Source organism: Trichosurus vulpecula, chromosome 3 (genome assembly GCF_011100635.1).
Source record: "Trichosurus vulpecula isolate mTriVul1 chromosome 3, mTriVul1.pri, whole genome shotgun sequence".
Lineage (NCBI taxonomy): Eukaryota > Metazoa > Chordata > Mammalia > Diprotodontia > Phalangeridae > Trichosurus > Trichosurus vulpecula.
The window spans coordinates 111,259,981-111,282,998 of record NC_050575.1 but is presented as its reverse complement, the minus strand read 5'-3'; the positions used below and the strand labels follow the sequence as shown (position 1 = coordinate 111,282,998).

Here is a 23,018-nt window from a genome sequence, read left to right as displayed (position 1 = left end):
GTCTCTCCTTAACAAGCCAACTTTCTTCTCTCTCTGACTGTGAGTGTACACCTCGGTCCTCTGTCTCTCTGAATCTTGATCTCTCTCTCCTCTCCTGTTTTTGCCCTTCTGTCCGTTTTCCTCTCCTCTCTCTCTTTTCTTTCCTATTTCTCTCCTCTATTTCTTCTTCTTCTTCTTCTTCTTCCTCCTCCTCTTCTTCTTCTTCTTCTTGTTCTTGTTCTTCTTCTTCTTCTTCTTCTTCTTCTTCTTCTTCTCCTCCTCCTCCTCCTCCTCCTCCTCCTCCTTCTTCTTCTTCTATCTCTCTCTCCCGCCCTCTTTCCCTCTCTCCTTTCTTCCCTCTCACCCTCTCCCTCTCACCCTTTGCCCTGTTTCTCAGAGATGAAGGAGGAGGGAGGAGAACTAGCTCCTGGCCCACAGGTTTCCTCTTCAACTCTGGCTGCCTTAGAAAGGACGCGGAACTGACGGATGGGGAGGGAGGGGACAGAGGTGAGGTCCTCACGGGACTGCCAATGTGGGCACCTCCTGTACCTGGATTTGGGGAAGACCTGCCCACCAGCCACCAGCTGCTCACAGGGATTGGACAGAAACACCAGGAGGCGCCCCCTCGGGAGAGAATGGAAACAGGAATGTGCACTGACCCCCCAGCAGAATTGATGGAAAGGAAGCTGGCTGGCTCTTGGACTTTCTCTCCTTAGCCAGTCGCTCCCCTACCTGCTTCCAGTGCCTATAAACAACATGGTAATACTTTTCCTCTTTGTTCTTAGGCCTCTTTCTTCTCTGTTTCTCAGGTGTTGTGTGAGTGAGTGACTCCAGAGACCAGAGATGTGGGGCTCAGAGTCCTTAGGATCAGGAAAGAGAGAAGGAGAGGGAATAGGCTAGGGCCCAAAGCACAGGCTGGGAGGGAGGAGGGGTGCTGCTTTTTAATATGACTTTTTAATAAGGGATCATGTTCTGCAATGGCTAAGTGTTGATTTTGTGTCTAGTTGCCTATGTCATAGCAGAGGTTCACGGGAACGCAAGTCCAATGGACCTGTATTTTTCAAAAGCTCTGTAAAGTATGAAGCTATAGTATTTTGGGTTAGCATTTTGTCCTTCCAGTTTGAGACCAGGATCTGGAACAGAGAATGAAAGGGATTCTGTTTCCCAGGGGACTCTAGGCCAAATCTACAGATTCAAGAAGTTTGGATAGCCTGGGATAAACAACTAATATTTGAATAAGAACTTTGGTGGCTTTTTAAATTCTTGGCTCTTTGACTTCCATTTGGGAATTCTATGCACACATATGAGAGAGAGCAAGGCCCAAGGGACCTGGGTTGAAATCCTACTTCTGACACATACTAGCTGTGTGAATACGAGTAAATCACCACTTCTCAGGCCCCTCTCTGACACTATAAATTATACACAGAATGCTCATCTGCATCGGTAGAAGGAATTTCCACATTGGGAGTTCCCTATATGCATTAAATTGCTGATGAGGCTGTCTTCCCCTCCCCACCACGAAAATACACCTAAACACAAGACTGTTACATACATGGAAAATCATTCACACCAGGACATACTAATGTGTAAACATTCATTCTGTCAGCACACAAATGCCATCCATGATAGGCATACCTTCATATTAGCACATATATTAAGCATGTATTCACAAAACATACACACACACACACACCAACATGGGTCCGTGTAGAGAGAGTTAGTTTGGGTTTAAATCTTAGCAAAGATTTAAAGCACCTGTGAGACCTTGGACATTTAATCTCACTGGGCTTCTGTTTCCTCATTTCTAAAATGAATGGGTTGGACTGGATGATCCCTGAGATCCTTCTTGCTCTAAGTCAATGACTGTTATAATGAATATGCAGATTGTGAACTTACATGGACCCCCTTGCATGCAGGCACACCCTGGAAGGGCTGGAAGAGCTGAAACAGCGGGAGCTGAGTACTGACCTTGCCATTCACTGCTTTGGTGACCTTGGGAAGTCCCTCACCCATTCTCTGTGCCTTAAATGCTCTTAAGGTTCTTTCCAGCTTTAAATGCAACAATCTGGTGATCCTCTCTGAGAGGCATTTGCGCAACTTCTCCAAGCTCTGCCTAGAGCCTGGAGAAATTTGCCAAGCCTAGGGCAGCTAGGTGGCACAGTGGACAGAGCGCTGGACTTGGAGTCAGGAAGACTTGAGTTCAGATGTGGCCTCAGACATTTACTAGCTGTGTGACTCTGGGCAAGTCACTTAATGGCTCTCGACCTAGAACCCTTGTAAGAGAAGAGATAACACATGTAAAACATTTTGCAAACCTCAGGAATTCTATAACTATAATATAAATGCTAGCTATTACACGCTAGCTATTTCATATGAATGGTAGCCATCGTTATTTTAGAACTATTAAACTTTCAAACATCCATCAGTTCTGAATCCCAGAAATATTCACAGAGCCCCAGACCAAACCTGAATCTAAGAGTCAGACCTCCCATACCTAACAAAGGATGAATTCTTAACCGTGAAGTTGAAGTTAGAGTCCCTGCCTTGAAATTCCAACACTTCCACTTAGTACTGGGGTGGTTTGGGGCAAGTATTTTCCTTTCTCTGGGCCTCTGCTTCCTCATCTGTAAAAGGCGGGGTTTGGACCAAGCAACCTCCAAGGCCCCTTCTAGCTCAAAAATCCTGTGATTCTCCCAGGGAAGACTTTGATTTAGGGATGGAAAGTTTTCCTATTAAAAACCTAAAAATCATGTTAAAAGGAAAAAAGTCTAATGAGGTATGAGAGTGAGGGCAGAGTTAAAATATACTTAATTGTGGGGCTTGGTGGGGAGTAGGCCAAGGGGTGTCTGAGCTACAGGTGGGAAATACCAAGAAATAGGCCAAATTCTCTGACTGTTCTGGAATTTTGTGACGTCAAACACAGCTGAGAACAAGGGGACCCTTGGCAAAGGCCTGAAGATTTTCCTATAATACAGCAGTATTTGTTGCAGAAGGATGTAACCTATGCTGTCTTCGAGTATCACTTAGATTGTTAAATCCTTGACAACAGGGACTATGTGGTGTTTTCTACCTTTGTACTTCTCTCAGTGCCCAGTGGGAGGTAAAAGGAAGAGGGGGAGATGCAAAAGTCAGTCATTGGTGTTGATTAAATGAAAGTATATGGCAAATAGTTTTGGGTTATTTTTATTTTTTTTTACAACTGGGGAATGTTTATGATGTTTGCTGACGAAGAAAAGGAAAACAAATTAAAGGAAACATTTCAGTTTGGTTCAATTCAATATTTAGTTAAGGGCAGAAGATGTGCCAGGCACCGTTCTGGGAGCTGAGAATACAAAGACAAAAACATAATAGCTCCTGCCTTCCAGGAGTTTCCATTCTATGATTGAATGAAAGGAAGAATTTCCTGACTATCAGGGAAGTGAAGCTTAGTTTTAAAAGGTTCCCTCTTCCATCTTTCCCATGGTGTGGAGGTGGCCCTGTATTCAACCAGGGGTGGGGAATCTATGGCCTCAAGGCCACATGTGGCCCTCTAGGTCCTCAAGTGTGGTCCATTGGCTGAATCCAGACTTCACAGAAAGGCCTGGATTCAGCCAAAGGGCCACACTTGAGGACCTAGAGGGCCACATGTGGCCTCGAGGCCGCAGGTTCCCCACCCCTGAAGACGGATATACTAGCGGTATACAAGCCATGGCTGACATACATGACATGGCTACTAAGCTGGAAAACCTTCAAAAATGGGCTCAGAGACAGATAATGTATCTGTCATCTGAGTGCCAGCCTAGCCAAGTTTGGGGAGGCTCTTCAGCTGAACATTGACCCCTGAGGGATCTCCAGCCCCAGCAACTCACAAAGCTGACTGTTATGGCATAGAGGGATTGGGATGTGCATTCTAACATCCAAGAGATCATGGGTCCTTGAGGTCATTTTGGAGGTTACATCATAAAGATCTTTAAGAAGTAGAAGATGGTTCTTTTTCCTGAGTGCCTCAGGTCTTCTACTGCCTGAAAGCGAAAGGACAGACCAGATCTTAGGTCTAGAGCCAGAAGGCACCTCAAAGGTCATCCAGTCTTACCCTCTCATTTTACAGATGAGAAAACTGAGACCCATGGAGATTAGGTGACTTGCTTGAGGTCACACAGGTAGTTTGTAACAAAGGTAGCTCCCTCCTAATACTAAGACTATGATTTGCTGCTATTAATCACTACCCATCTCTAGCTTCATTTGCTTAATCTCATACCATATCAAGATCAATAAATAAGCATTTATTAAACACCTGCTGCATCCCAGTCACCAGACTTAGTACTGGGGATACAAAGAAAAATCCAAAACATCCTCTCCCTTCAAGGAGCTTACATTCTAATTGGGGGAGACAACATGTGTATAACTAAATAGATAACGGCTACATACAGAGTAAGTGAAGGTCAACCTTAGAGCAGACGGCCTTAGCAGCTAGGGGGTCAGGGACAGGCCTGCAGAAAGTGGCATTTGAGCTAAATCTTGAAGGAAGCCGGGGATGCCGACCGGGAGAGGTGAGGAGAGGGATGCAGCCAGTGCAGTCAGAGGTGGGAGATCAAGCATCATGTAGGAGGAATTGCAAGTATGCCAAATCTACCCTCTCAGGGAAGTTTCAACACCGAACTCAGGTTTTGTTTTGAAACTCAAAAAAGCCCTGATTTCACTAACACCTGGTAAGGGAGGGGAAAACAAACAAACAAGATGAATGATCTTGTCACCAACATCTCAACAAATTTGTATCGAGTAAGTATGTACTGATACAGAAAGCACCGTGCTGGGCTAGGGGAGTTATGATACAGTCCCCAGTCTCATAAGAATTCACTCTGATGGGGAAGAAAACGTAAACATGGATAACTTTTTAAAGGCTTTTGCAATATGGATCTTTGTAGAGATGACTGATGGCTTTTTTTTTTGCTTTTTTTTCCTCAACTGAAATCATGATCTGAATTTCTTTCCACCCTGTCAGTTTCAACCCTCCCCACCCAAGCTCCATGTTGGACAGTTTTGCGTGTGTGACAGTGGGCAAGTCTCTTTCTGTCTCTGTATCTCAGCTTTCTCCTTGTAAAATGAAAATGTGGGACTAGATCTCCAATGTTCCTTCTGGCTCTTAAGTCCCATGATCTGATGGGGCTGTGCAGTTAAATGTACAGCCAACCTCCTGACCCTGTAAAGGAATGGAAACAGATCTATTAAGTTTCATTGAAACCATTTCCAGGGGTCTGTGCCTGGTTAATGTTGTATCAATTACAGGGCTCCCAGGGCCTTGCTATTCAGCTAATTAATCATGGGCGTATACTCCCCAGGGTTCCTTTAATATGTCCATTTTCCTATTAATTTTGTTTTTATTATCAATAATAACTCACATATCTATAGCACTTTAAGGTTTACAAAGCACTTTCTTCCCAACAACCCTGTGAGATGGGTGGTATAAAAATAATCCACCCTATTTTATAAATGAGGAAACAGAGGCCCAGAGGGAACTGATTTCCCCAGGGTCACATAGATGCTAAAAGTATCAGAGCCAGGACCAGGTCTCCTAACTTCAAATGTAGTTCTGTTTTCCCTGACATTTACCTCCATGTATGGGCAGCTAAGCGTCACAACGAATAGAGAACTGGACTTGGAGTCAAGAAGTCTCATCTTCATGAGTTCAGATCCGACCTCATACACCTCTGATGGCTGGCTTGAATGACTGGAACCACCGGCCATTGACCACGCATGAAATTTAAATCAACTTTGATTTGGAAAACTCTACCGACTGTTTCTTAAGATTCTGATTCTCAGAGCTGAGATGGTCTGTCTCAGTGGCATTAGGCATGTGAATTCAGTGAGTTTGGACTAGAACCCCAAATGTCCCTTCCCATTTCAAATAACTGAGAAAAACAGACAGGAAAAGCTATTTGTGGGTTATAAGGCAGCACGGTACAGGGGAAATGGTAGTAACTCTGGAGGTAAAGGACTTGGATTCAAATCCTACTTCTGATGCTTATCTGTGTGACTTTGAACCGGTCATACTCATCTCCCTGGACTTATTTCTTCATTGATAAAATGAGGAGGATAGACTGGGTGGTTTCTGAGGTTGCTTTCACTTCTAGATCTTGGATCCTAAGCTCCCAAAAGCTCGCACTCTAGAACAGGACCACCCATAATGAGCTGTATTGGCCTGGGCAGGAGGCCGTATTTGCCTTCAAAACCATGACAGGCAGGAGGAGCCCAGGGAAAGAAGAGAACAGAATGAGCCAGAAGAGTCAGGGTACAGCTCCTGAACTTGGGACCTTGCAGACTAAAAATGGTGGGGCACATTGAATGGAGGAAGGGAACGGAAACGAAGAATCCGTGGAGATCTAGGAAGGATCTTGGAATTCTAGCCCAATTCTCTCATTCTAACTGTCTCAGCATATCCTCCACATAGCTTCCTAAAGCACCAAAATAGCTCCTCAGCCATATCAATGCCTTGCTTCAATGACACCCTTTTGCCTTTAGGATCAAACAGAGACTCCTGTGTTTGGCATTTAAAGCCTTTCACAGTCTGATTCCAGACTATCTTTACAGGCTTATTACCTTATTATTGTCATTTCATTAATTCTATATTTGAGCCAAACTGTCCTACTTTCTATTTTATCTATCTCCTGACTCCAGGCCTCCACACAATGGGTCTTTCATGTCTGGAATACATTCCCTCTTCCCTGACACCTCTTCACACACACACATATCACATATACATATGTGTATATATACATACATATATATATACACATGTGTGTATATATATGTGTGTGTGTGTGTGTGTGTGTGTAATACATAGGTATGTGTTCTTCCTTCTTTGATCCAATTTTGATGAGAGTGAGGTTCACGCATTGCCTGCTACCCCCCCTCCATTCTAACCTTTACTATAGAAACTCTTCTTTGAGTGCCTTTTATGGGAGTAAATTTTCCCTATTCCATCTCCCCCTTCCCCCTTCTCCCAGTACATCCCTCTTTCTCACCTTTTCATTTTTTTAGATCATCTCAACAAAATCAATTCACATCCATGCCTTCTGTCTATGTAGACTCCTTCTAATTACCCTAAAAATGTTAAAGTTCTTTGTAGTTACATGTATTATCTTCCCATATAAGAATGTAAATAGTATAACTTTATTGAGTCTTTTATTGTTGCTCTTTCGTATTGACCTGTTTATGCTTCTCTTGAGTCTTGTGCTTGAAAGTCAGATTTTCCATTCAGTTATGGTCTTTTCATCAGGAAAGCTTGAAGGTGTTGTACATGATTAAATATCCATTTTTCCCCTGGAAGGATTATGCCCATTTTTGTTCTGTAGGTTTTTCTTGGTTGTTATCCTAGTTCCTGTGCTTCTGGAATATCATATTCCAAGCCCTTCACTCCTTTTACATGTAAGCCACTAAATCTTGCATGATCTTGACTGTAGGTCCACGATATTTGAATTGTTTCTTTCTGACTGCTTGCAATATTTTCTCCTTGACTTGGGAGCTCTAGAATTTGGCTATAATATTCCTGGGAGTTTTCCTTGGATCTCTTTCAGATGGTGATCAGTGGATTCTTTCAATTTCTATTTTACCCTCTGGATCTAAGATATCAGGGCAGCTTTCCTTAATAATTTCTTGAAATATAATGTCTAGGGTCTTTTTTTTGATGATAGCTTTCAGGTATTCAATAATCCATAAATTATCTTTGCTTTATCTATTTTGTAGGTCAGTTGTTTTTTCTAATGATATATTTCTTCTTATTTTTATTCTTTTGATTTTGTTTTATTTTTTTCTTGATGTCTCATGGAGTCATTAGCTTCTATATTTGCCCAATTCTAATTTTTGAGGAATTATTTTGTACAGTGAGCTTTTGTACCTCTTTTTCCATTTGGGTAATTCTGCTTTTTAAGGAGCTCATTTCCTCAGTATTTTTGTGCCTCTTTTACCAAGCTGTTAATTCTCTTTTCATAATTTTCTTGCATTACTCTCATTTCTTCTCCCAGTTTTTCTTTTATCATTCTTATTTCTTCCTTGAACTCTTCGATGAATTCGTTAGGTTTGGGTCCAATTACCATTTTTCTTTGTTGCTTTGCTTGTAGTTCTGTTCTCATTATCTTTTTCTGAATTTGTATCTTGGTCTTCCCTGCTACCATAATAGCTTTTTATGATTGAATTCTTCTTTAAAGAAAAGTGTTCATTTTCCTAGACTATTTCTTCACTTTGAACTTTTTTTTAAAGTTGGGCTTTGTTCACCTGCAAGTGGCAAAAAAGCATTGTACTAAGCTTCAGGCTTTTTAGTGCTACTGTTTTCAGAACTAGATCTAGGGGTTTTTGGTGCTTTCAAGATATTGTGACCTGGGGAGAGGTGTGGTCACTACTTTCCTGGTCTGTGCTCTGGTTTTTGTCTAAGAAAGGCCCCTGCTCCCCTTAAGCTGCAAGAACTAAGACCTCTCTTAGTCCCAGAACTGTGACCAGGTCCCCTACTCTCCTGCAGTATCAAGCACTGGTGCTCCTCTGTGCCTTGGAATTATGACCAGGGCCCCTGATCCCTTGTTACTGACCATAAATGTTCCTCTTTGCCCTGGAACTATGGCCCAGAACTTTAGGCAATAGAGTTACTGATCCGTGCCAGCTGCACCCAGTGCCAGCAAAGAATTCCCTGTAATGTCTTTCTGACCATTTGCCCATCTCTGGGCTAAAAGCTCCCAATGCTACTACTGCTGTTATAGCTGCCTCTATGGCCAACATCTGGTGCTCCTGCAGCATGCAATCTGGACCGGCCCCAAACCCAGTGTTACAGACCCTTCCTTTCTACCTCTTAAGTTGTATTAGGCAAGAAAAATTTCTCACTCTCACCTTTTGTTGGCTCTGCCACTCCAAAATTTGGTTTGCACAGTTATTTTAAAGTTGTTTAGAGGGGGAATATTGGGAGAGTTCAGCTGGGTTGCTGCCTGTGCTCTGCCATCTTGGCTCCCTCAATAAATGCCACACTCTCTCATTAGGTTCCCAGAGTACTAGCTACATCTCCTCCTCAGGGCTCTAGGTTAAAAACTTCTGCTTTATGTTATCTCACATGGTGATTTCATCAGCTCCTGTGGATTCAATTATCATCTCTATGCAGATCATTCTCAGATCTATTTATACAGCCCTTAACCTCTCTTCTGATCTCCAGTTTCACATCGCCAACTGCCTTTTGGATATTTCAAACTGGATATTCCCATAAGCATCTCAAACTCAACATGTCCAATATAGACTCATTACTTTCCCCCAGAACTCTTCCTTCTTCTGAACTTCCCTATTACTTACTGTAAAGGGTACCACCATTCTTCCAGTCACTCAGGCTCAAAATACTGATGTTATCCTCAGCTCTTCACTCTCTCACTCCACCTCTCTAACCTGTCTCCACATCTTATTTCTCCATCACATCTCTCCTATATGACTCCTTTTCTCCACCCTAACAGCCAGACATGTTGGTGCAGCCCTTTCTGACCTCACAGCTGGACTATTTCAATAGCCTTCTGGGCTATTTCAACCCCATGTGGGATCGTGACCCACAGTTTAGGAAGTGTTGAAGGGGTTACAAGTGGAAAAAGTTTAAGAAGTCCTGGCTAAGTGATCTTGCTTTTAAAAAAAAAAAGCAGTTTTGACTGTGTTACTTCCCTACTCAAACTCTAGTGGCTTCCTATCACCTCCAGGATCAAATATAAAATCCTCCATATTCCTTTTAAAGCCCTTCACAATCTGGACCTTTCTGTCTTTCCAGTCTTCTTACATCTTACTACCCCCAAGATATTCCATAATCCAGTGACACTGGCCTTTTTGTTCTTCCTCACAAACAACACTCCAGCTCCAGGCATTTTCACTAATTCCCCATTCCTGGAATGCCCTCCCTGCTCTCCTCCACCTTCTGATTTCCTCAGCTTCCCTTAAGACCCAGTTCAAATCCCACCTTCTACAAGAGACTTCCCCCAATTCCCACCTTCCCTCTGTGATTACTTCAAGTGTATATATCTTAGAGGTACGGAGTTTTTGTATCTTGTCTCCCCCTATTAACTCCTTGAAGGCAGGGATCATATTTTTGCCTTTCTTTGTATTCCGTCACTTAGCACAGTGACTGGCACATAGTAAGAAGGGCTGGTTGTTATTTTTGTTGATGAAGAAGGAAGGAAGAAAGGAAGGAAGGAAGGAAGGAAGGAAGGAGGAAGGAAGGAAGGAAGGAAGGAAGGAAGGAAGGAAGGAAGGAAGGAAGGAAGGAAGGAAGGAAGGAAGGAAGGAAGGAAGGAAGGAAGGAAGGAAGAGGAAGGGAAGGGAAGGAGAGAGGGAGGGAGGAGAGGGAAGGAAGGATAGAGTTCTCAGGGTCAAATTTTAAATTAAATTAAATTTGTTCCTTGTTATTAGTGTCACCTTGGCCAAATCACTTCCTCTTTCTAGGCCTCAGTTTCCTCATCTGTAAAATGAGGAGGTTGGACTAAATGATCTTTAAAGTCCTTTTAACTATGCGCAAAGGGCTATAAAAATGCACATATCCTTTGACCCAGCAATACCACTTCTAAGGCTATATCCCAAAGAGATCATACAAATGGGAAAAGGACCTGTACATACAAAAATATTTATAGCAGCTCTTTTTGTGGTAGCAAAGAATTGGAAATCAAGGGGATGTCCATCAATTGGGAAATGGCTAAACAAATTGTGGTATTGAATGTAATGGAATACTATCGTCTATAAGAAATGAGGAGCAGATGGACTTGATACGAACCTGGAGAGTCTTATATGATCTGATGATGAGTGAAGGGAGCAGAACCAGGAGAACATTGTACACAATCACAGACACATTGCTTCTGTGATGACTCACTTTGATAGACTTGACTCTTCTCAACAATGCAAGGTTCTAAGATAGCTCCAAAAGACTCATGATGGAAAAGGCTATCCACATCCAGAGAAAGAGTTACAGAGGCTGAATGCAGATTGAAGCCAACTATTTGCTCTCTCTTTTTTACTTTATTTTATTTTTGGTTTTGTTACATCTTTCTCATGGTTCATTTCATTGGTTATAATTCTTCTTTACAACTTGATTATTGGGAAAATAAGTTTAATGTGAAAGTATATGTAGAACCTATAGCATATTACATGCTGTCTTGGGGGGAGGGGGGAGGGGGGGAAGGGGGAGAAAATTTGGAACTCAAAAACTTGTGGAACTGAGTGTTGTAAACTAAAATAATTAATTAATGAATTATTTTTTAAAGTCCTTCCAAGTTCATCAATCTATGATTGTATGATCCCTTCAAGCTTTAAATCTTCTGATCTTAGGAAATCTAATTCAACTTAACACACATTTATTAAACACCTACCAAATACTAGATACTATGCTGGGTCCCTGAAATCACAGTAGCTTATCACAAATCATGCTCTAAGACCCAGTGCCTGAAAACAGGGTAACAACAAGAGTACAGCAAGTATGGGCTAATAATAGGTGACATTCGCACAATGCTTTAAACTTTGCCAAGTGCTTTTACACATTATCTCATTTGGGTCTCCCAACAGCCCTGGTTTTTCTGATTTTGTTCAAATTCCAGCTAAAATCCTACCTTCCACAGGAAGCCTTTCCCAGTCCTTCTTAATTCTTGTGCCATCCCTCTATTGATTATCTCCAATTTATCCTGGATACATCCTTTTTGGCGACTAGGTGGCACAGTGCATCAAGTACCAGTCCTGTCAAATCCAGCCTCAAATACTTACTAGTTGTGTGATCCTGGGCAAATCACTTAATCCCGTTTGCCTCAGTTTCCTCATCTGTAAAATGATCTGGAGAAGGAAATGCAAATCACTATCGTATCTTTGCCAAGAAAATCTCAAGCGGGATCATGGAGAGACAGACATAACTGAAACACTCAACAACAACAAATATCCATTTTTGTATAGTTGTTTGCCTGTTACTTGAGTGAAACAACTGAATGGCAATTGCCTGTTACCTCCCCCATTAGATTGTGAGAACTCTGAGAGCAGGGTTTTTCCCCTTTCTTTGTATCCCCAGCACTTAGCACAGTGCCTGGCACCACGTAGGTGTTTAATAATGCTTATTGCTTATTTGGCTAACTACAGGTGTTATTATCCTCATCTTACAAAGGGCAAACAGGATCAGAGAAGTTGTGTTACTTGCCCAGCATCGCTCAGTGTTTTGATCATGGGTGTTCTGGCTCTCAGTCTGTTACTCTATACATTCAGTTAGCGTGATTCTCTGCCATTGGGGCAGACCATGGAAAGGGTGAGTTGTGAGATGGCCACAAGAGCTTGACAATCTCCCATTGTGCCAGTTGGGAGCTGCAGCACATAGTTTATTATTTCCCTTCCCTTCCCCCACAATATATCTCATTTCTTTCCCTCTTCCCCCACCCCAGGATTCCCAATCACTGGACACAGCAATTCAGAGCACCCTCGCAGCCCTCTACCCTCCCTTTGAAGCCACAGCTCCAACCATCCTTGGCCAAGTGTTCCGCCTCCTGGACATTCACTACCAGGGAGATGGGCTCTGCTGCCTCCTGGATTTCTTGATACCTGCCAAACGCCTTTTTGAGCAAGTCCGGGAAGCAGCCTGTGTAAGTTAAGGAAGGGGGAGGGGTGGGGATGGCTGATCAACTAGCTTTGGACCTCCTGAGCTCATGAGAAACCTGGGAGTCTGAGTCGAGTTCTTGCAGAATGTAATTAGGAATCCTTCCCATTCGTCTCCCTAAGAATAGTATTTAAAATGAAAGAAACAAGGGAGTAGGATGACTTATGGGGGATATGAGGAAATGAGATGTTATATACTATGTTGGTGGGAGAAGTATGCCAGTGAGATAGATGTGTCTTCTGTCAGTGGAAGCAGTTATAAAATGGGGGTGATTGTGCCCTATGTTGATAGAAGAGAGATGGGATATTGGAAAGAGTGCTGCTTTTAGAGTCACAAGACATGAATTCGTGACCTTGGACAAGCAACTTTCCTTCTCTGGATTTCATCTATAAAATGCTGGGGGTAGGACTAGATAAGGAACAAGTTGAGAAGCTGGATTTCCCTGACATATCTGCCTTCCAAGGTCTGTTCTGTTCTCTCTCCCTTCCCCTCTTCTCCTCTCCCCTCCCTTGTCCTCCCCTCCCCTGTCCCCCCCTCTCCTTCCCTCCCTTCCCCTGCCCTCCCCTTCTCTCCTCTCTCTAAAACACTACAGCCAGTCCTTTCTCAGAGCAGGAAAAGGAAATGTCACTCCTCTCCCAAGCTCTCACACCAGCTCCATCCATAATTCAGGCTTGTAGAGGTTTAGTCATCTTTTTTTCCACCAAGGAGAATCTTATGCAGATCTTTCAGGCTTGAACCTGGGTTACACAAGAAATAAGGAAACAGAAATGTTGTGTCTTTTGTTGGTGGAAAAAGTAAGACTGTGTGCTCTGAGTCAGTGGAAGAAATAAGTGAGATGGTTGTTTGTTTTGTAGATGGGAGGCTTAAGGAAGTGGGATAATATGCCTCAATTCCATTACAGAAATAAGGAAGTGGGACAGTTTAGCATTGGCCATATTACTTTCAGGCAGGCCTCCTGAATGATGATGATTCTAATTTTGGGCTGCCATGGCAACTTCTTCATCTTGCTTTGACTCTCCCCACACCAGTTATTTTGTACTTTGATTTTTGGGGGCGTTGGGGAGGAGGACAGAGAGGGAGGGAGGAGAAAAAAAAGGGAGAAAAAATGGCACCAGTACCCTAAGTCCTTGGAAGCCCTGACACATAGCATGATGGGAATTTGCCTTTCTGCTCCAGGAAGGTCATCCCACCCAGATGGAAATACTAGAGAGAGCATCTCAGAGTATCTCAAAGTGTTCCTACTCCCAGTGGCCAGCATAGCTGACTCATCCTTCCCAAGTTAGCTTTCAATCCAGAGCCTTACCAGGCTCCCTGGCTGCGGCAGGAGTCAAAGGGAAACAAGCCCACATACTCTGTGTGTCTGCCAACTGTTCTGTGTTGTTATTTAATATTTATTAAGCACTAGAAGAGAAAAAAATCAGAGGCCCAGCCTGATGAGTCCCACCCACAGTGCTCCAGTAATAATAAATGGCGGCTGTAGCCATTACAAAAGAATTTTTGGAGCCAGAAACTTTTTCTCCACTATTTGCCATGCACTAAATGCATGCAGAACCAATGTGCCCAACTGTGAAGCCTGAAGGGAAGCTGCTCTTTGATGGTAAATTGGAGATTTGAAGAGCAAAACACCTGTCCCACAAATCAGAAACAGGCTCTGAGTGGGATGAATTAGTCTTTGAGATTCATCCTTTGAATTCCTAACATGTCTCCCTTTCTCTTTTCTCTCCCCTACACCCTTTCCTCACCCAGTCCAATCTGCCTACAGCCTTTGCCATAGTCATCTACCTCCTCGTCTTGTCCTTCCCCTTCTTTCCCTGTGGGTCTGTGTTTGATAACAGTAGTAACAGCTAACATTTATATAGAAGTTACTATGTGCCAGGCACTGTGCTAGGCTCTTTACAGATATTCTCTCATTTGATCCTCACAACCGGCCCTTTTTGCAAGTGAAGGAACTGAGATAGACAAATTAAAGCACTTATCCAGGGTCACACAGCTAGTAAGTGTCTGAGGCCACATTTGAACTCAGGTCTTCTTAACTCTGGGCCATGAGGGGACAGCTAGGTGGCAGGGTAGAAAGAGCGCCAGGAATGAAATGCTTCAGTGCTGAAGTTGGGTGACTAGCAGGAATGGATTTTGGTGCAGAAGTCTTGACTGGGGCTCACAGGAAGACCAGGGCTTATAAAGGTGATCAAGGTTTCCCTCTAGCTCTATTGCAGAGGCTTAGTTCGTAATGTGACTAGGGCTTTCTTCTTTGGAGCAGAATCTTTCCAGGGACTACCTACAAGACCGTGTGACTTAAGTTTGTTAGTTACATTTAGAAGCTTTTTCTCCAAAAAACTTGGCTATGATAATTGTTTGTAAATGGGAATATATTTTGAAATGTGCTGCTAGAAAAACAGTGTAGAGAAAAATAGTATTAAGGGCATTCAGAGCAGAGGGAGTTAAGGGCCAAGCATGAGAAACCATTGCCCACATTAGGCAAGTGATCTGAGAAGCAGAAGGACAAAGCCTGGTTTTGTTTTGTTTTGTTTTTACATCCGATGCAAGCTGCCAAATGGTCTTCAACAGCCAAGTGGGGGAGAAAATTTTGCCCCTCTAAATTTGAGCACCTCAGGCAAAACTCTACTTGCCTCACCTCAGTTTTGGTTCCAGATAATACTGTGCCACCAGGTCAGCACTGGTTTTGTCTATGAAAACACTTTCTGCATCCTATTTCTTTAAATAGATTTATTATAGACAGTAATTATCAACAAGAGGCAATATGGCAGACGTAACAGCAATAAAATCCAGAAAAATATACAAAAGCAAAAAAAAAAAAGCGGGAAGGGACCATATAAACAAACAGAACAATTGTGTTCCCATCTTGTTCAAGTTAATATAAATATTGCTTTGAAACAGACTGCAAATTGAGGAAGTCTGAGGTTTTGTACATAATTTTATTCTAGTTCATTTTTGCATGTTTGACTTTGTGTTGATAGTTACTTTTTCTCTCTGTGAAGGCCTGGGGTTGCATCACCATAGGATGCTGCCCTCGGCTGTGGAAAATTTACAAATATTCCACCACTTGGAGTTTTCCAGCAGGGATACCCAGCCTTTCCTATGGAATGGACTCCACGGCCAGTCTGATAAAACCTTTGAGCTCCTTCTCAGAATAATGCTTCTAAATGCCTAAGATAAAATACATTGGAAGGAAGCGAGGATTTATTAAACACATGCTATGTGCCAGGTACAATGCTAAAAAACTCTACAAATATTACCTGAGTTGATCTAACAACAACCCCCTATGAGGTACATGCTATTATTTTCCCCCTGTTTTATAGTTAAGGAAGCTGAGGCAAACTGAAGTTAAGTGACTTGCCCAGGATCACACAGCTAGTAGCTAGCTGAGGCAGGATTTGAAATCAGTTCTCCGCGACTCAGGCCCTGCGATCTATCCTTTGTACTTCCTAGCCACCTCAGTAAGACAGTGTAATATCATCATAGTGCAGTGAGATACCACATTGGATTGAGCGCTGGCCTGGAGTTGGGAAGATCTAAGTTCAAATCTGGCCTGAGATACTTCCTAGCTGTGTGACCCTGGGCAAGTCATTTAACCCCGATTGCCTCAGTCTTCTAATCTGTAAAAATAAGCTGGAGGAGGAAAGGCAAATCACTCCAGCCTTTTAGCCAAGAAAACCTGAAATGGGATCACAAAGAGTCTGAAATGACTGCAGAACGACTGGACCACAATAATATAGTGATTGAATTAAAAAGGAATGAATTATATTGAAATTTATTTATTCAGATTATATATGTGTATGTGTGTGCATATATATATTTTGAACCAGTTCACAAGCTCACAGACCTTCAAGCTAAGAACTTTTTTTTGTCTTAGAGAGTTGACTGGGGAATGGAGAAGGTAAGTGACTTGACCACGGTCATGATGGTCCAGAGGTAGGATTTGAACCCACTCCTAGGTTCAGGCCCTGCCAGTATCTGTGGCTTCCTAGATACTAGAGAAGGTTGTGGGGGGTGGCGGGGGAAGGGAATGAGCTATCAACACATTCAAATGGACAAACAAGGACAAAAAAGATTATATTAAAACCTTATACTTCCACCATTTACATTTTTCTTAAAATAAAAATGAATGTTAATTTGAACAAAATAAGAAAGCCATTGTTCTATTCCTCCCCTTGGCCCTATTCTGGACTTTTCTTTTAAACTTCTCTAAGGCCATCTACAATAGGCTCCCCCACTTTCTCTCTTCTCACTCTCTCCCTGAAAATTGTTCTCTCCAAAGTTACCAATAAACTCCTAAGTGCCAAATTCAGTGGCCTTTGCTCAATCCTTATCCTTCTTGATGACTTTGCAGCCTTTATGACTGTTGCTCAGCCTCTTCTCCTTGACACTCTCTTCTCTCTAGGTTGTCCTGACACTGTTCTGTCCTGGTTCTTTTCTTATCTGTCTGAGTGATCCTTCTCAGTCTCTTTTGCTGAATGTTTATCCAGGCTGCTGTGAACAGGCTCACAGGATTCTGGCCCATGAACAGTGAAAGCTGTTCTCCCTCCTGCTGTGATGCCAGTGGTCTTACACAGGCTAGGTAAGCATCCGCAGGAATCATAAGGGGTTGACTCATGGTGCAGAAAGCAAGCCACATTCAGGTGCCCACAGTAGTCTCAACAATATCCCTATCCTCAGAACATTGCTGGTAATTGCTCACTACCTGTGGTCCAGAAGCAAAGGGAGTAGACAGTGAACGTTGGCTGACCTTCAAGGCCCAACCATAGATTTTCTCAACAAACTATGCAGCAGGTGGCCTGTATTTGGAGCAGAAGACAGGAGGGAAGGAGAGGGGAGATCTAGATCAGGTGATTCCTCTGAGGAAGGAAAGGAACCCCTTGTTGAAGAGCTATCAACAATTGAAAGCAAGGTGACTGTCTGTTTGGGTCACTCCCATTCTGAACAGCTAGTCAATAAATATGTAAGTTCCTGCTATGTGCCAGGCACTATGATAAGTACTGAGGATTCAAAGAAAGGCAAAAGACAGTTCCTGCCCTCAGGGAACTTACAGTTTAATGGGGGAGAAAATATGCAAACAACTATGTACAAACAAGCGATATGCAAGACAAATTTGAAATAAGCAATGGAGGGAAGGCACTAGAATTATGGGGAATTGGGAAATGCTTTCCGTAGAAGGTGAGATTTTAGCTAAACCTGGATGAAAGCCAAGAGGTAGACATGTAGGAAGGAGAACGCTCTAGATATGGGGGACAGCCAGAGAAAATGCCCAGTGTTGAAATATTCAGGTCTTCAGAAGGAATAGCAAGGGAATCTAGCATCACTAGGTCATGGAGTCCATGGGGTGGGGCCTGGGGTGGGCAGGGGGGAGGTGGTAAGGTGTAGACAGGATTTTATATTTGATCATGGAGGTGATAGGGAGACACTGGAGTCTATTGGGTGGGGATAGGGAGGGGTGACATGGTCAGACCTGTGCTTTGGGAAGATCATTTTGACAGGTGAGTAGAAGATGAGCTATAGCAGAGGCAGAGAAACCAACCAGCAGCTGTTACAATAGTCTAGGTATGAGATGATGGGAGCGGGCACCAGAGTGGTACCAGTAACAGAGGAGAGAAAGGGGCATATTCAAGAGATGTATCAAAGGTAAAATCAAGAAGCTTCAGCAACTGATTGGATGTAGGAGGTGAGAGAGAGTGAGGAGTTGAGAATGATACTTCAGTTGTCCTGGGGAATAGGAGGATAGTGTTACCCTCAACAGTAATAGGGAAGTTAGAAAGACAAAAGGGTTCGAAGAGGAAGAAAATAAGTTCTGCTTTGGACATGTTAAGTTTAAAGTGTCTATAGGGTATTCAGTGTGAAATGTTTAATAGATAGTTGGAGATGTGAGTCTGGAGATCAGCAAAGATGTTGTTATTGAGTTATGTCAATTGTGTGCAACTCTTCATGACCCCATCTCGGGTTTTCTTGGCAAAGACACTAGAACGGTTTGCCATTTTACAAATGGGAAACTGAGGCAAACAGGGTTGAATGACTAGCCACACAGTGTCTGAGGCTAGATTTGAACTCATGAAGATGAGTCTTCCTGACTTCAGGCCAGCACTCTATCCACTGAGCCACCTAGCTTCCAGCAGAGACATTAGGGCTGAAGTAAATTTGAGAATCATCAGCACAGAGACGATAATTGAGTCTATGGGAGCTGATACTATTGCCAAATGAAATAGAACATAAAGAGAAGAAAAGAAGGTCCGGGACAGAACCCTGTGGGACATCCACAGTGAGCAATAATGAAGATCCAGCAAAGGAGACTGAGAAGGAGCACTTGGATAAGCAGGAAGAGAACCAGAAGAGAACAATGTCACAAAAACCTAGAGAGAAATCAAAAAAAAAGATGGTAATCAATAGTGTTAAAGGCTAAAGAGAAGTCAAGAAGGCTGAGGATTGAGAAAAGCCCATTAGATTTGGCAATTAGATTCTTAGTGACTTTGGAGAGAGAAATGTTGATTAATTGATGAGGTTGGAAGGCAGACTGTAGAGATTTAAGAAGAGAGGGAGACAAAAGGGAATGGAGGCGTCTATTTTAGATGGCCTTCTCTAGGAGTTTAAGCACATAAAGCAGATTTCTGAGCCATTCTTTTTGAGTGGCCTTCATATTTCAAAGCTGCTCTGCTGTCAGGAAGGAGCACAAGAAACCATATAACCAGGAGAGATATGGCACAATAGCTAGTGGGGATAGATGGATCAAGGGAGTGTGTTTTTGAGGATGGGGAAGACTCGGGCAGATTTGAATAGGGATGTAGCCAGTATTCAGGGAAAGATTAAAGATAGGTGACACGGGTAGGTGACAGTGGGGGCAATCTGCTGGAGAAAGTGAGATGCAATGGCATCATTTGTGTATGTTGAGGGGTTGGCCTTAGCCTGTGAGGCAGGGGTGAAGAGAGAGATAGTGGCAAAAAAGCATCCAGGTGATTAGGAGGGGAGAAGAAGAGGTAGCTCTTGGCCAGTGGCCTCATTAGGTAAAATATGAATCAAGGTTCTCAGCTGAGAGCGTAGGGACAGGGAGAGCCATGGCAGGTTTGAGGAGGGATGGGAAGGTCTGAGAGTGAGTTTATTAGGCAAGGGTAAAAAATATGCCTTGCAGCAATGAGAGCGCACTTGAAGTTGTGAAACATATATTTGTAGTAGATGCAGCCATCACAATTACATGATTTCCCCTACCTCCTGTCCTTCACTTCATTCAGTAGCACATGTGTGTAGGCAGGGAACAGCAGGAGTAATTCAAGGCCGAGGCTTGGCAGGGTGAGTTGGACAACATGATACAGGAGTGAGGTACTGAAGAGAACAGGACCCTGTAGAGTTGAAATGATTCAGTACAGGAGTGGTAGCTGAGAAAGAACTGAGGAGTTGAGGGATTGGAGGTCACAGTGTAGATGAAGAACAGGTTGGGGTTATAAGGCAGAGGGAGAAGTAGAAGGATAATAAATGTGAACATACACATGCTGGGGCTGTGGCCAACTAGTCAATCAACAAGCATTTGTAAAGTACGTTACTGCTGGGAATTCTGCCAAGGACTATCTTGAGTTGGGGGGAGTTCTCAGATTCTCAAATGAATCTGTGATCTCAATAATGCAGATTACAATGGTACTGATACCTAAACCAGGAGGAGTCAAAACAGAGAAAGAAAATTATAGACCATTTTCCCTAATGAATATAGATGCAGAAAATAATGCAAATTACAAGTCATCTACGCCTCCCCTTCTTATGCAGTGCTTGTCTGTGTCCTCCTGTGGGTACACTGAGATGTTCTGGGCAGGTTTTGAGTTTTATGGGCTAGCCAACACGTTTGATTGACACATGGCCGATCAACAAAAGGCAAAGATAAAGACTCTAATTACCGTATGGCACAGTAACAACCGGGAGAAGGATGGCTATGTCCTTGCTGGTGGGAGCCAGTTCCTACCCCCATCCTCTTTCTGTCCCCAACACCCTCTAGATTCATGTAAGAAGGCCAAATTATAGTCACCCTTTCAGGAAAGGTAAGCCAGGGAGGAATGTTGTCATCACAATCATGAAGACAGAATAAGTGATCTTTGGAGCATTAAGGCAGCAGCTCTTGCCAAAATAACCTTATAAGGGTCTCTCCCCTTCTGAGGTTGCCTGTAGGCAGATTACATAAAGCAGATTTCTGAGTCATTATTTTTGAGTGGCCTTCATATTTCAAATCTGCTCTGCTGTCAGGAAGGAGAACAAGAAAACCATATAACCAGGAGAGAGCTCTGTAGGGGTAGAGGAACACAACTCTGAGAATGTCTGGTTACATGAATGGCTTTCTCTAAGTTCCTGTCTGTGTTCCCAAGTTGTGTGTGTGCGTGCGCGTGTGTGTGTGTGTGTGTGTGTGTGTGTGTGTGTGTGTGTGTTCCTTGTGCAGTGTTTTCATTACTGCAATCTGCATTCTTAAAAATCCCTTCAAATGCCAGAGGTCATGGGACTTTGCACTCAGAAGTCACAGAACCCTGACAAGGAAGCCACGAATAAAATGCCAGGCCTGGGGTCAGAATGACATGAGTTCAAACACAACTTCAGACACTTATTGGCTGTGTGACCCTGGGCACGTAATTTAGCCTCTCCATTTACTGCAAAAGGAGGCTAATAGCACCTACCTCCTAGGGTTGTTGTGAAGATCAGATGAAATATTTGTAAAATTCTTTGCAAACCTTAAAGTGCTATATAAATACTAGCTATTCCTTATTATTATGTATTATATCAGAATGATCATTTGTCGTTCAGTCATATCCAACTCTCCATGACCCCATTTGGGGGTTTTCTTGGCAAAGATACTAGAGTGGTTTGCCATTTCCTTCTCCAGCTCATTTCATAGATGAGGAAACCAAGTTAAACAGGGTTCATTGACTTGCCCAGGGTCACACAGACAGTAAGTGTCTGAGGCCGGATTTGAAATCAGGAAGATGAGTCTTCCTAACTCCAAGCCCAGCACTCTATCACTGCATCACCTAGATGTCCTGTTGGAGAGGACTCTTTCAGTTAAGGTCAGAAGTCAGATTACAGAAGAGAAAAATGAAGAGATTGTGAAGAAAGGAAATAGAGATATCCAGTGTAAATGACTTTCTCAAAGAGTTTAGCTATGAATGGGAAAAGGTAGAATCAAAGGAGAGTTTTTAAGGATGTGGGAGACATGAACATGTTTTTAAGAGTCAGGGAAAGAACAAGGGGAGAGGAAGAGATCAAAGATAAGAGAGAGCAGGGACAATTTTCCTAAGTCAAGAGGGGTGGAATCAAAGGCACATGTAGAGGGGTTTGTCTTGAGATGGAGAAGCACCACCTCTTAATCAGAGCCTGGAGTGAAGGAGGAGGAGAGGAAGATATTTACATGATGTAAGGTGAGGGAAGCTCCCAGTAAATGTTTTCATTCACAGTTTTCTTGGTTAAGTAGGAGGTAAGGTCCTCATCTGAGAGGATGGTGGAGGGGCTGCCTCGGGAAGCTTGAGAAGAGATGAGAATTTTTGGAATATCCATTGTGGAGAGTGGGATAGTGAATGGATTTGGTCCTATAACAATGGAAGCAATGAATCAGTCAATAAACAAGAATTTATTAGGTGTCTACTATGGGCCAAGCGCTGTTATAGACACCAGAGATACACAAACAAAATTTAAATGGTTCTTGCCCTCAAGACACTTACATTCTACCATGAAGAAGTTGAGGTGGTTGTGCCCTATGTCCCTAGAAGTGAACAAGTGATATGGAAGTATCCTACATCACAGATAGAAGTGAAGATGGGATATAAGTATGCCCTATATCAACTCACAGGGATCCTGTGAGAAAATATTAATGTTATTAATATTTTGGTCTAAAATATTAAACATGAAATGATATACAAAATAAAATATTCATTACCTATTGCTATTATGAGATTAAAAAAACAAGTTTAACATTCTTTACTTTGACCCTAAATTTCTCTAAATCATTTTTATCGTAGGGGATTCCCTAGATTGCATCCTCATCCCTAGACCAAAATTTATGGGTTCCATTAAAACATTTCAAGTGCCAAAATATTTCCACTGTCAGATAAGTTTGAGAAACTGTCCTACAGGATAAAGTCCTGACTCTTTAGCCATGTATTCATAGGATAACATAGTACCCCAGATTCCCCTCACATGTGGGCCTTAAGAAAGTTACACCAGGTTTGAGGCACTTTGTGGGTCAAGCACCAATTCAAACCCATAGTTTATAAACCCTCACCAATATATTTTCTTTTAAAAAAATTGTTGATTTTCTCTTTTATTATGAACCTAACAAACATGAACAAACATTCTCAACACACATGAATGTTTCAATATAGAAAGAACAGAAAAGAGGATTGTATATAAAGCTGGGAACTTATATTGTATGCAGGTATTTGAGGGTGTATATTTGATTAAACACAAT

General features: G+C 42.6%; 1 protein-coding gene across 1 annotated transcript in view; it reads left to right on the top strand.

Moving 5' to 3' along the window:
- Positions 1-452: 452 nt before the first annotated feature.
- KIAA1755 (KIAA1755 ortholog) overlaps positions 453-23,018 on the top strand; it is a 73,809-nt gene continuing 51,243 nt past the window's right edge. Inside the window, exons 1-2 of the mRNA XM_036753145.1 lie at positions 453-738; positions 12,372-12,569. Of these exons, the coding sequence (XP_036609040.1) occupies positions 736-738; positions 12,372-12,569 (201 nt within the window). The 5' untranslated portion in view covers positions 453-735. The remainder of the gene's footprint in view (positions 739-12,371; positions 12,570-23,018) is intronic.